At 42.1% G+C, this 13,889-nt stretch overlaps 1 protein-coding gene across 1 annotated transcript in view; it reads left to right on the top strand.

Moving 5' to 3' along the window:
- Positions 1–13,889, top strand: part of RHOBTB3 (Rho related BTB domain containing 3) — a 121,576-nt gene that overhangs the window by 21,657 nt on the left and 86,030 nt on the right. The window contains exon 3 of the mRNA XM_073678284.1: positions 9,189–9,381. Coding sequence (XP_073534385.1) covers positions 9,189–9,381 — 193 coding nt within the window. The remainder of the gene's footprint in view (positions 1–9,188; positions 9,382–13,889) is intronic.

The raw sequence follows: 13,889 nt of genomic DNA, 5'->3' as shown, positions 1-13,889 counted from the left end.
AGGAGCACTGTGTGACTTTTTGAACGCAAAATTGGCTGGAATCAAGAGCGGACGCCATGTCGCATTTCGGAAACCCCTGATGTGCCTAAATAGTGCAAACCCCCCACAATTGACTCCATTTTGGAAACTAGACCCCTCAAGGATTTTATCAAGGGGTATAGTGTACATTTTGAACCCAGAGATATGACAGAATTTGATAACATTAGGTCATCATATTGAATAGGTTGTCAATACAACCCCTGGCAAAAAATTATGGAATCACCGGGCTCGGAGGATGTTCATTCAGTTGTTTAATATTGTTGAAAAAAAAGCAGATCACAGACATGGCACAAAACTAAAGTCATTTCAAATGGCAACTTTAGGGCTTTAAAAAACACTAAAATAAATCAAGATAAAAAATGTGGTACTGGTACTCAGTAAGGGTAATTTTTTCAGACCAAACAGAGGGAAAAAAATTATGGAATCATTCAATTCTGAGGAAAAAAATATGGAAGCATGAAAAACAAACACACAAAAGAACACTCCAATACATCACTAGTATTTTGTTGCACCACCTCTGGCTTTAATAACAGCTTACAGTACTCTTCATCAATATGGCTCCAACTTTCTCTAATTGCTGTTGCCAGATCAGCTTTGCTGGTTGGAGCCTTGTCATGGACCATTTTCTTCAACTTCCACCAAAGATTTTCAATTGGATTGAGATCCGGACTATTTGCAGGCCATGACATTGACCTTATGTGTCTTCTTTCAAGGAATGTTTTCACAGTTTTTGCTCTATGGCAGGATACATTAACATCTTGAAATATGATGTCATCATCCCCAAACATCCTTTCAATTGATAGGATAAGAAAACTGTCCAAAATATCAATGTAAACTTGGGCATTTATTGAAGATGTAATGACAGCCATCTCCCCAGTGCCTTTACCTGACATGCAGCCCCATATCATCAATGACTGTGGAAATTTGCATATTCTCTTCATGCAGTCATCTTTATAAATCTCATTGGAACGGCACCAAACAAAAGTTCCAGCATCATCACCTTGCCTAATGCAGATTCGCAATTCATCACTGAATATGACTTTCATCCAGTCATCCACAGTCCACGATTGCTTTTCCTTAGCCCATTGTAACCTTGTTTTTTTCTGTTTAGGTGTTAATGATGGCTTATGTTTAGCTTTTCTGTATGTAAATCCCATTTCCCTTAGGTGGTTTCTTACAGTTCGGTCACAGACATTGACTCTAGTTTCCTCCCATTCGTTCCTCATTTGTTTTGCTGTGCATTTCCTGTTTTGGAGACATATTGCTTTAAGTTTCCAGTCTTGACGCTTTGATGTCTTCCTTGGTCTACCAGTATGTTTGTCTTTAACCCCTTTCCAACCCTTGCCGTATTAGTACGCACATTTGCGTACCCCCAGTTCAGTGAGGGCTGCTGCGCTGAGCCCTCACTGAACCGAGCACATGTCAGCTGATTCTTACAGCTGACATGTGCCCGCAACAGCCGCGGAATCGCGATCCACCCGCGGCTTTTAACATGTTAAATGCCGCTGTCAATCTCCGACAGCGGCATTTAACGCGCGCTTCCGGGTTGCGCGTCATAAGCCCCGCCCACCGGCGACCCCGTCACGTGATCGTGGGTCAACGATGGGCGTGCATGACAACCCAGGGTCTGCAGCAGACGCCTGTGGTTGTCATGATCTCGTCGCTATGAGCGCCACCTAGTGGTCGGCATTCATAGCACAGGACCATTTCTGCTATATGCAGGGGATCTGCTGGTCCCCTGTATGTAACAGAGACGATCAGACAACTGCTGCTTCTAGTCTTCTATGGAGACTATTGAAGCATGCAGTAAGTGAAAAAAAAATGTTTTTAAAAATATAAAAAAAATATAAAAGTTTAAATCACCCCCCTTTCGCCCCATTCAAAATAAAATATAAAAAAAAAACCCCCACATACACATATTTGGTATCGCCGCGTTCAGAATCGCCCCATCTATCAATATAAAAAAAGAATGAATCCGATCGGTAAACGGTGCAACGAGAAAAAAATTATAAACGCCAGAATTACGTTTTTTGGTCGCTGCAAAATTGCAATAAAATGCAATAACGGGCTATCAAAACATCGGATCTACCCCAAAATGTTATCAATAAAAACATCAGCCCGGCGCGCAAAAAATAAGCCCTCACCTAGCCCCAGATCCCGAAAAATGGCGCTATTTTTTTTTAGTTTTTTTTACCAAATTTTGGAATTTTTTTTCACCACTTAAATATAAAATAACCTATACATGTTTGGTGTCTATGAACTCATAATGACCTGGAGAATAAGAATGGCAGGTCAGTTTTAGCATTCAGTGAACGTGGTAAAAAAAAATAAATAAAAAACAACTGTGGTATTGCACTTTTTTTGCAATTTTACCGCACTTGGAATTTTTTTCCCGTTTTCCCGTACATGATATAGTAAAACTAGTAATGGCGTTGAAAAGTACAACTTGTCCCGCAAAAAATAAGCCCTCACACGACCATATTGTCAAAAAAATAAAGACGCTATGGCTCTGGGAACAAGGGGAGCAAAAAATGAAAAAGCAAAAACGACAAAACCCAAGGTTGCGAAGGGGTTAACTACCTTCCCATGTTGTTTGTATTTGGTCCAAATTTTAGACACAGCTGACTGAACAACCAACATCTTTTGCAACATTGTGTGATGATTTACCTTCTTTTAAGAGTTTGATAATCCTCTCCTTTGTTTCAATTGACATCTCTTGTGTTGGAGCCATGATTATGTCAGTCCACTTGGTGCAACAGCTCTCCAAGGTGTGATCACTCCTTTTTAGATGCAGACTAACGAGCAGATCTAATTTGATGCAGGTGTTATTTTTGGAAATGAAAATTTACACGGTGATTCCATAATTTTTTCCTCAAAATTGAGTGATTCCATAATTTTTTCCCTCTGCTTGATCTGAAAAAAATTACCCTTACTGAGTACCACATTTTTTATCTTGATTTCTTTTAGTGTTTCTTAAAGCCCTAAAGTTGCCATTTGAAATGACTTTAGTTTTGTGCCATGTCTGTGATTTGCTTTTTTTCAACAACATTAAACAACTGAATGAACATCCTCCGAGCCCGGTGATTACATAATTTTTGCCAGGGGTTGTAGTCTTGAGCACAAGTTCTCGCTATTTGAGTTTGCATCGGGTACTCGGGTATGCACCATGTATCACGGGTGCTTGAGTGACATGCTCGAGTCCCTGCCCCGCATGTTTCACGGTTGTTAGACACCCTAAAAAAAAACATGCTCATGCATGGCAGGCGATCCCAGCAACGTTTTTTTTTGGCCGTGAAGCATATGGGGCAGAGACTGAAACATGTCACTCGAACACCCACGATACTCAGTGCATACACGAGCACCCGATGCAAACTCAGGTAGCGAGCACTTGCGCTCAACACTGATTGCCATATCGTCATCATTTTTTTTTTCTTTACTTTTGAAAAAATCCCAACCCTAATACAACCCTAACACAACCCTAACCCTAGAGTTTATTTTTTTACACCGTTCCTCGTGTGGTATAAGTGATTAGACGACTTTATTCTTCTGGTCGGTGCGATTACAGCGGTACCGCATTTATATTGTTTTTTTTATGTTTTGGCGCTTTTACACAATAACTATTTTCTAGAAAAAATATTTTTTTGTATCGCTTTATTCTGAGAGCTATAACTTTTTTATTTTTCAGATGATGGAGCTGTATGGCGGCTTGTTTTTTTGCGGGACAAGATGACGTTTTCAGCGGTACCATTTCTATTTACATTCGTCTTTTTTTCGCGTGTTATTCCATTTTTTGTTTGGCAGTATGATGATAAAACATTGTTTTTTGCTTAGTTTTTTATTTCTTTTTTTATTTCTTTTTTTTACCGTGTGCACTAAAGGGGTTAACTAATGGCACAGTTTTATAGGTCATGTCGTTCCGGACACGGCAATATCAAATATGTATACTTTTATTGGTTTATTTTTTTTTCATAATAAATAAATATTATGGGTTCAATATATTTTTATTTTTTGGGGATTATTTTTTTCATTTTTTTTTTTTTATATTTTTTAAAAAAAATTTCTTTTTCACTTTTCTACTTTTTTTTTTACTCTTACATTGTCCCACTACGGGACTTTCACTTTTTGCAGCCTGATCGGCTGCATGGCACAGAGAGTGGCAGCTCCCTATGCCATGCAGCCTGTCAGCGTTGCACACAGGGGAGACGTTACTTTGGTCATGCACTGCGCATGACCAAAGTAACGTCCTGCCTCCTGGTGACCCGGATGTTGTCATGACGACATCGGGTCGGCAAGACAACATCCGGAAGCCGCCGCAGACATCACTGGACACCGGCAGGAGAGGTGAGTATAGCGATCCCCTCCCCCCTTGCCACCGCAATGCTGCGATCGACTTCTATCGCAGCATTGCAGAGGTTAATGAGCTGGGAGCGGTTCGGGACTGCTCCCTGCACATAGCACTGTGACAATCAGCTGACACCCAGCGGTGATCGCCCCACACCACTTCTGTGCGGGCATGATTGCAGCTCGCGTAATAGTACGTAGCTGACCCTATAGGCCCAGGGCGCAGCTACGTACTATTACTGACAAGGTCGTAAAGGGGTTAATGTCAGGAAAATTTTCTTCCATATCTGCCTGACTTAGATGTTCACCCCCCTCCCTTATTAACCTTCTGCTCAGCACAAAAGCCCCAATTAACACACGCCTGAGAAATGTCTTACACAAACAAAGGCCAGCCAAGGAGTGTTATAACTTCATTTAGAAGCAAGCATCTTGTCCCTGGCACACGCGGGGGGTAATTACTGGCAGGGTTGCACTAATTCGTGTGTAACTGGGAAAGTTGCTTTCACAAGCTTCAAAGAGAGTTTAACAGAAATTTCTAGCCGCGCCGACTCCAAAATGAAATATGAAATATTGTGAGTTCCATACATCTGACAGTAAAGGGACCCATATGTTTAGTGACCAAATCAGCCCAGGAATGTATATGTAGTTTTCCAGGGCTGTAAGCAAAATCAGGGAGCTGCAATGCAAAAACACCAGAATAGCAGACTGCAGCTATGCGGTGTGTGGTCTCTAACTGAAGATAAAATCATAAAGTAAAAAATGGCGTTGTTTTCACGCTTCTGCGATCAACGAGCGATGAGTTATTGCAGAAGTTAGCGTTTTTAATAAAAGTGTATAGGCTGGAGACCGGCCCACATGATGTCACCACAGGGGGCGTGTGGCCAGATCTCCCCTTAGGTATAAGAGAACTCATGGACAGTACAGAAACACTCATTGCCAGGGGGGAATAAGAATTATAAGCAACGGGTCGCGTTCGATAACGCTCAAATCAACTGGGGAGCCCCTCCTCCACCTATGCTGATTCGTCCCTGCGAACTGTGTAGTGTAAATTGTCTTCTTTTATCCTGTTTATTTTATGCAACTGCTTATGTATTTTAATGTCTCCTTTGTAACATCTTTGTATATATTTTTCTTAAACACTGCCTCCATTTTGGATTAAATATAAAATGTAATAGGTCTGTTTCTTTTGTCTTGTAATCATTCCCTCCCCTGAAGCCATATACCATACCAAAACACAGGCATCCGGCCAGTCCTGTATTATATTTCAAACTCGGCTGGTGGTGGCAGATAATAATAATAATTGGGCTATCGTGAAGCTAACAGTGACTGCACGGAGGGTGTTAAACATGGATTCCATGCATTGGAATCCCCGAGGTGTGACGCCATACGCTCACTGGTATCCACGTAGCGAGTAATCTGGATCGTGTGCTCGCGATTCCGGACGAAATACTGACAGCGTGACGGAACGGCGGGATATTGCGTGATCTCCCCAGTGTCGTCGTTCTGTGTGTGTTGGAATTCCTGACACATATATAATTCATATTGGCTGGAGACATATAATATTCCGTCCCCCCCATTCACAATATCATAAAGTGCAGTGGGTTATATCTTTTATACTGACCTATATTTGGATACTAGGTATCCAAAAAAAACACTTACAAGAAATATAAAATCATTCAAATTTTATTAGTATAATATATATATAAAAAAAATACATTTTACCATACAATGTTAAAAATGGAGGTAGGACAAAGAGGATTGTTCAAGTAAAGACAGGTGATGAGACTCAGCGTAAGACTATGATGCAAGCATCGAATCACATCTGCTTCCTACAATACCAGGTTAGCCATCCACAGAGTATAGTGTAAATTAGTCTCAATAGATTTCTTAGCAATCAGGTAAAAATCCCTATGTAGAAAGAAAAGCATCAAGTGATGACTTACCCATATTAGCACCAAATAGTGGGGGCCAGCATCCCAGAGTGAGGTGTCAATTATTTGTGGGGCTGTGCAAAGGATGAGTGAAAAGCCCCAGTCACAGCCTATATCCCTGAGAAAATGTTGACCTGGGCAGAGTCAGACCAGAAAGCTGGTGATGCCCACACATCTTGGTGTATTTAAAGAGGTGCACAACACCATCCTTGCATCCCTCTTACAAGTTGATCAACAACTGTAATCAAAAGCAAAACAAATCAAAAGGAAGTTTATTTTGCCCAGGGCAATGATTCAATGTTTTGGCATAATCCTTTATCTTAAATACTCTTGCTAAAGGAAAGCCAAAGCTTTTAGATGAATCCTGAGTTTAAACCCATACACGAGCACATCCTGAAGCTACACACCTAACTGCAATGTTTTCCTTTTGTAAAGCATAGTGCATAGGCCATGGGGTGTTTTTTTGTTGTTTTGAATGTTGGTGATCTACCCCTTTAAACACAATCTAGTCTTTCTTGGTGGCAGTGATTCCACATTCAAGGACTGTAAAAGGATGCAAATACACACAGATGTTGTTTCAACATTTGAGATGCTTTATTAACATTTAGGCTATGTGCCCACAATGCAGAAATGCTCAGGATTTTTTCCTGAGCGTTTCTGCATCTCCCTGGCAGAAAAAAACGCATGCGGATTGTACATACGTTTTCGTGCCAGGGACATGCGGAAGTGAAGCGTTCTTCACTTGCATTTCCACATGCGGGTTGACAAGCGCTTTCCAAGCGATTTTAGCATCACTTGGAAAGTGCTTGTCAACTTGGTCACACTATATAAATCCATGCAAACGGCATGGATTTAGATACTGTGACCGAAAGAATGGTAAAAAAATAAAAAAATAAATATATACTTACGCTCTGATGGCCCGCGGAGTCCTGCTTCACTCCGTTCTCCCTTGCCGGCAGCGGTACACTGAAGGACCTGCCGACGTCAGCGTCGCGTGACCCGTCACATGACTATGACGTCAGCGCTGGTCCTTCAGTCCATCGCGAACTGCCGGCATGCGAGGAGGAGCGCACCGCTGGCCGCCAGAAGGTAAGTATATATTTATTTTTTATTTTATTCTTTTTTTTATACAGTTTTCTATGGTACCCAGGTCCGGAGGAGAGTCTCCTCTCGTCTAGACCTGGGTACCATCCGCACATTAGAACGCGTGGAATGCGCATCTACATATACAGTGATGCGTAATCCACTGCGGAAACGCTTAAAAAACGCATCGTGAGCACACAGCCTTAGGCTATGTGCCCATGTAGCAGATTTGATGCAGAGCGTTTTTGCCTCTCTCTGGCAGAAAAAAACGCATGCAGATTTATATGCGTTTTTTCGGCCAGAGACAAGCTTTTCTTCAGCGTTTTTACATGCGTTTTCGCATGCGTTTTTTCAAGCAGTTTTCCAAGCGATTTTGAGCATCACTTGGAAAAGTGCTTGACAAGTTGGTCACACAATATAAATCCATGCAACCGGCATGGATTTATAATGTGTGAACAACTGATGCTTTAAATGCAGGATCTATAGTAAAAAAAAAAGAGAATTAAAACGTTAAAAAAAAAAAAAAAAAACTGTATACTCACCTCTCCGGTCTCCTCCAGTCTGCTCCCGGCCCCGTCCTCTCTCTTCAGTGTATCGCAGTGTACAGTCAGGACCTGCGGTGACGTCATTTAGTCAGCTGATGGTCACGCGACCATCACCTGACTGCCGACGTCAGCGGTCGCGTGACCATTAGGTGATTAAATGACATCACCGCAGGTCCTGACAGTACACCGCGGGACGCCAAGGAGAGAGGACGTGGCCGGGAGAAGACTGGGGGCCGCCGGAGAGGTGAATATACAGGTTTTGTTTATTTTTAACTTTTTTATTTATTTTTTTCACCGCGTGGTAGCCGGGATGAAGAGGAGTTGTAGTCTCCTCTTCATCCCGGGTACATAACGCACCGCGATTACGCTGCAAATTCGCGGCCATTGAATTTAATTGAAACGCAGCAAATCCACATATACCTGCGGGTTTGCTGCGTTTCAATGTTCCTCAATGGCCGCAAATTTGCAGCGTAATCGCCGGAGAAATGGTCATGCTGCGTTTTGCAACACAATGCGAGTTCGGCGCGCAAATTAGCGCATCATGTGCACAGCACATCCGTATTCACATTGCTTTGCATGGCAGACTGTTTTACAAGCATTTTCGCAGCGTTTTCGCAGCCGTAAAAACGCTGCAAAAACGCTACAAAAACGCTGCGTGGGCGCATGGCCTTATGGCGCTTTACTTATACTGCTGGCAATCTCTTCAGCAGCCCCCTCTGCATTCTGGCACAGTCTCTGTGGTACTCATTGTATAGCTCAGCACACACTCGCAGTGCTTGTCATAGTCCCTCTTCTCACAGTTGCCTCTTAGCAGCAGTGTCCTGCATTAGCTTGCCTGACCTTTTGCAAACTCCTACTCTTCACACTTGCCACGCACCCAGTCCCCCACACAGGTACCAGTCTCCTAGCTGTCTTGCATGGCACTATTTTCATACTCGCACATTACTTTGCAGACCCCTCTGGTGTGGCTAGTCATTGCTCTTTGTGGCTGGTTAGTCTCTACATATCTGGTATATGCACTTAGGAATAAGCCCCCCTTCTGTTGTGGTAATCCCCACCCGACTGTGACACTGAAAATTTCAATGTGACTGAGGCAAATAGTACATATAGAAATATTACCAACATTATAGAGGAAGCCTTTCGTTAGGACAGAACACTATACCTATTTAACCACATAAAAAAAAGCTTATGCATACAGAAAGCATTCTAATAAAGTCCAGTTGAATAGTATATGCTTACTCTTTTCTAGGGTACTTTTGCCAGTGATTTGCAAAGCTCTCTGGCCACAATTACAGAAGGAGATATCATTCTATTAAAGTCTAACGTCTACAACAAACCTTTATTTCTGGAGCTGAAGAACAATTTTGCTCCATTGTTAAAACAGATATTGAATCAACGAACTGTACCAGTGATGGTTTTAGCATTTGGTGTTAAAACAGAAGGTAAGAAGTATAATTCTTGCTGTATCTTACTGCCATTTTTAATGATGCAGGTAGCTGATCAATGCAAATACTTGAGGCTTGTGTTACAGCAGAAAGCCTATAATGCCTTCTCTCCAAAGATACTGTAATGAAATGAAACACTGAAAAAATCTAACTTGATTCCCCATGCAACTATCATTATTGAGGTAGGGGGACTTTTTGTCATCAGAAAAAATAAGTTTCAATCAGCTGCCAAGAAAGAATAGCTTTTTGGCACTCCCCTAGACACCCACCACCTGGAGTGCACATCCCACCAGTACCATGGAGTGGGCAAGGCTATTATTGCACCCCCTGCCAAAGTAGGAATGACCCCTGAGTGGCACCTTAAAACAATAGTGCCTGTGTTCCCCTTAAAACAAATAATGCCCACAAGTGCCCCTTTTAGAAACTATTAATGCTTCCCGAAAAAACAAATGATGCTTCCTGAGTAGCCCCTCCAAAAGTAATAATTGCCGTATTTGTGCTACCCCCAACAAAAAAATAAAGTTTATACTCACTTTACCAAGTATTCTCCTCCGCGCAGAGAGCGGGCTGACACAGGCTATGCAATGCAATAGCGTTACTGTGTAGCATGCCCCGGGACGCTGATGTCTTGTAGGCTGTAAACCTACAGCAGCCAAAAGTTTACTGAATGGAGAGTGGTGAGGCTATCTATGACTTCCTGTTCCCCACAGGATCCAAATGTATTAGTGTCATGTTGATGCCAATACAGTTCAAAGTAGCACTCATCTGGAGATCCAGGGCATCCAGCCAGAAATCCGGGAGACTTGTGCACTACCAACAACATTTCTTAGAGGTGTTATGTTTTTATATTTTTGTTAAACAATGTAGTACTTACTTTTTTTTTATCTTTTGAAATTATGTGCCTGTAAGGATAATGCAACAAGGGCAACCGAACCATTGCCAACCCTCCCCCTCTCCAGAGTAAAACATAGCTCTTTGAAAAGAAGTACCGTACTATGTTGACATTTTTAGCTGGTTCATTTGTGGTGTAACTGCTGACAAGTTTCTGTTAAATATTCATTTCTTGTATCACATTGTTAATGTCTATTTGTATGCAGAAACATGTCAATCTTTTTGGCCCCATCCACCATAAATGCTTCCTTATGAACCATTTGATTTGGGGTAAATATTGCTGGGAAAAATGTGTCAAAAATATGCATAGTTATCTGTAATGTTTTGCGTATTCTCTTATTACATAGATATAAGGCATCATAAATACCTTAAGGTCTTTGGGTCAAAGTGTATGTGAGGTTAATATTTACCAAACCTCATATCGAACTTGCAGCTTTCTCAACTGTAAATCATACATGATATGACGAGAGACTCTGTTCCATTTAGTTTATTTTGACCTGGACTTAATGGAATAATTTACAGTGGGTATGGAAAGTATTCAGACCCCTTTAAATGTTTCACTCTTTGTTTCATTGCAGCCATTTGGTAAATTCTAAAAAGTTCATTTTTTTCTCATTAAAGTACACTCTGCACCCAATCTTGACTGAAGAAGCCCCAGAAATGTTAACATTTTTGCCAATTTATTAAAAAAGAAAAACTGAAATATCACATGGTCATAAGTATTCAGACCCTTTGCTGAATATTGAGTAGAAGCACCCTTTTGAGCTAGTACAGCCATGTGTCTTGTTGGGAATGATGCAACAAGTTTTTCACACCTGGATTTGGGGATCCTCTGCCATTCTTCCTTGCAGATCCTCTCCAGTTCCGTCAGGTTGGATGGTGAACGTTGGTGGACAGCCATTTTCAGGTCTCTCCAGAGATACTCAATTGGGTTTAGGTCAGGGCTCTGGCTGGGTCAGTCAAGAATGGTCACAGAGTTGTGTATATATGCGTGTCTGTATAATGATATACCATATATCATTAAAGGTATTTCCGAGAGTTTACAGTTGGTGGCCTATCTATTAGATAGGATATTGAAATTACATTTGTGGGGCTCTGACTCCCGGCATCCCTGCTGATCCAGCGCCAGCTCTCCGCTGTTTTTCCGGTGTCTGTGTTTAGGCTGCAGTGGTGCCTTAACGACTGCAGCGAAATCACCTCTGCAGCCAATTACTGAGCTCTGCTGATATAAATGACATGAGCCACTGAGCTCAGGGCTTTTGTTGCAGTGGTGACATGTGCTGTAAACATGATGTCATTTCTACAGCCAATACAATCTTTTTATGTGTGGCTTTACACTTTTCTGAAAAAAGCAGCAGATTTTGTTGCAATCTTCATTCATATGCAAATGAGGTGTAAGTACTCTGGGCCTGGGAGACCACTTAGGCTGTGTGCCCACGATGCGTTTTTTAAGCGTTTCCGCAGTGGCAAAAATGCTGCAGAAGCGCTTAAAAAATGCATGGTAGAAGGCCTGCCATGGTCCCCAATGATAATCCTCATGTGCTGTGCATATGCTGCGGAAATTTCCGCTGCGGATTATCATTGCGGAAAAAAACGCAGCATTACCAATTATTTTGTGGAAGTGCTACGTTTTTGCCGCCATTGACTTGCATTAGAACGCATGCATTCCACTTCACTAGATAAGGACATGCGGAATGCACGCGTTCAATGTGCGGATGGTACCCAGGTCTAGAGGAGAGGAGACTCTCCTCCGGACCCGGGTACCATAAAAACTGTGAAAAAAAGAATAAAATAAGAAATAAAGATTATATTTACCTTCTGAAGGCCCCCGCTGCGCTCGTCCTTTAATGCCGGTAGATCGCGATGGACTGAAGCACCTGCGCTGACGTCATAGTCATGTGACGGGTCACGCGATGCTGACATCGGCAGGTCCTTCAGTGTACCGCCGTTTGCATGGATTTATATAGTGTGACCAAGTTGACAAGCACTTTGCAAGTGATGCTAAAATCGCTTGGAAAGCGCTTGTCAACCCGCATGCGGAAATGCATGTGAAGAACGCTTCACATCCACATGTCCCTGGCAGGAAAAACACATGTACAATCCGCATGTACAATCCGCATGCGTTTTTTCTGCCAGGGAGATGCAGAAACGCTCAGGAAAAAATCCTGAGCATTTCTGCATCGTGGCCACATAGCCTTAAAGGGAATCTCTTAGCAGGTTTTTGCTATGTATTCTGAGGACAGCATGAGGTAGTGATTAAAATAAAGAATTCAACAAGGTGTCACCTATCAAGCTGTGTGCTGTTGTTTACTTACAGTGAAGGTTTTATCTCTTGGATATGTCTCTTCTCTTCATACAGGTATATATTTCACTCATCTGCTGCATTTATCCCTTTAAAGCCTGCACCCTCCCTTCCATCTTTGCAAGCCTGTATTTTATGGTATACATTTGAATCATCTTATTGAGTTTGTTCCCTGATGCTGTAAGGTCATCTCACTTGCTCAAACAGTTTTATGATCCATGTTGGTCTGCAAGCTTATTTGTTTGTCTCTGCATTTTATTGTCTTCTGCTGACTGAAATTTAGTTGATTAATTGTAACAAGTAAAATTAGTGATAAATCTAAGAACAAACCTTCCTGTATATTTAGACAGATCTAAGGGGAATGCACTTGTGAAGATTTTATCCTGTGCTATATTTTTCTATGTGCCAGGGCAGTTAAACATGACAGATGGACAGGGCAGGAGACAGGTAAGACATTAAAAGAAACTTGTTTCCAGGTCATCTGCATTGCATAAAGTATTCATCGTATGTATTTGTATCATTTATGTTCTGGCTGCTGCAATCACTCACATCTATCGCCCTCTCACTCACTCTGTGTACTCCATCAATATCAGCCCCGCTCTTCTCTCTACTTCTATGTACAGTTCTCACAACCTTAAACCGCACAGATCCATTCACTCCCACCATACAACACAAGAGACACTCTTAACCATTTGCTCGCTCTCTATATTTTCCTTCTAGTCGCGGGAGATATCTCTCATAATCCCAGCACTTCTTGTAATAGTAAGATTAACCCCTCCTCTGCTGCACTCAGAAACCCTGAGAATCTCATAAATGTTCCTTGCATGTATTCTGCCTCTTTTAACTGTGCCCTCTGCAACTCACGGTCAGCCTGTAACAAACTTTCCTACATTCATGACTTTTTTTCCTTTAAAATTCCCATAACCTTCTAGCTCTTAGAAACCTGGATCCAGCAGTCGGACACCACCGCCGCTGTTGATCTCTTGTATGGTGGACTACATTTTTCCCATATCGCCAGACCTGACAGCAGACCAAGTGGAGGTGTTGGTTTCAACGAAATGTATTTTTCAGGTTGTCTTCCCAGTACCCTTACTTATCTTCCCTTTTTTGAGGTTCACACTGTCAGACTTTTCCGGCCCTTCTCCCTGCGAGTGCCGGTTGTGTATCGCCCTCCAGGTCCCTCCAGTCAGTTCCTGGATCACTTTGCCACCTGGCTGCCACATTTTCTATCCTGTAACATCCCCACTCTCATCATCGGGAACTTGAACATTTCCATTGGGGATCCCCTATCCCAATCTAACACTCACCTTCT

Source organism: Phyllobates terribilis, unplaced genomic scaffold, assembly GCF_046119375.1.
Source record: "Phyllobates terribilis strain yellow unplaced genomic scaffold, ASM4611937v1 Scaffold_1__5_contigs__length_1240528914, whole genome shotgun sequence".
NCBI lineage: Eukaryota > Metazoa > Chordata > Amphibia > Anura > Dendrobatidae > Phyllobates > Phyllobates terribilis.
The sequence above is the reverse complement of the archived record's forward strand: the minus strand, read 5'-3'. Positions and strand labels throughout refer to the sequence as shown.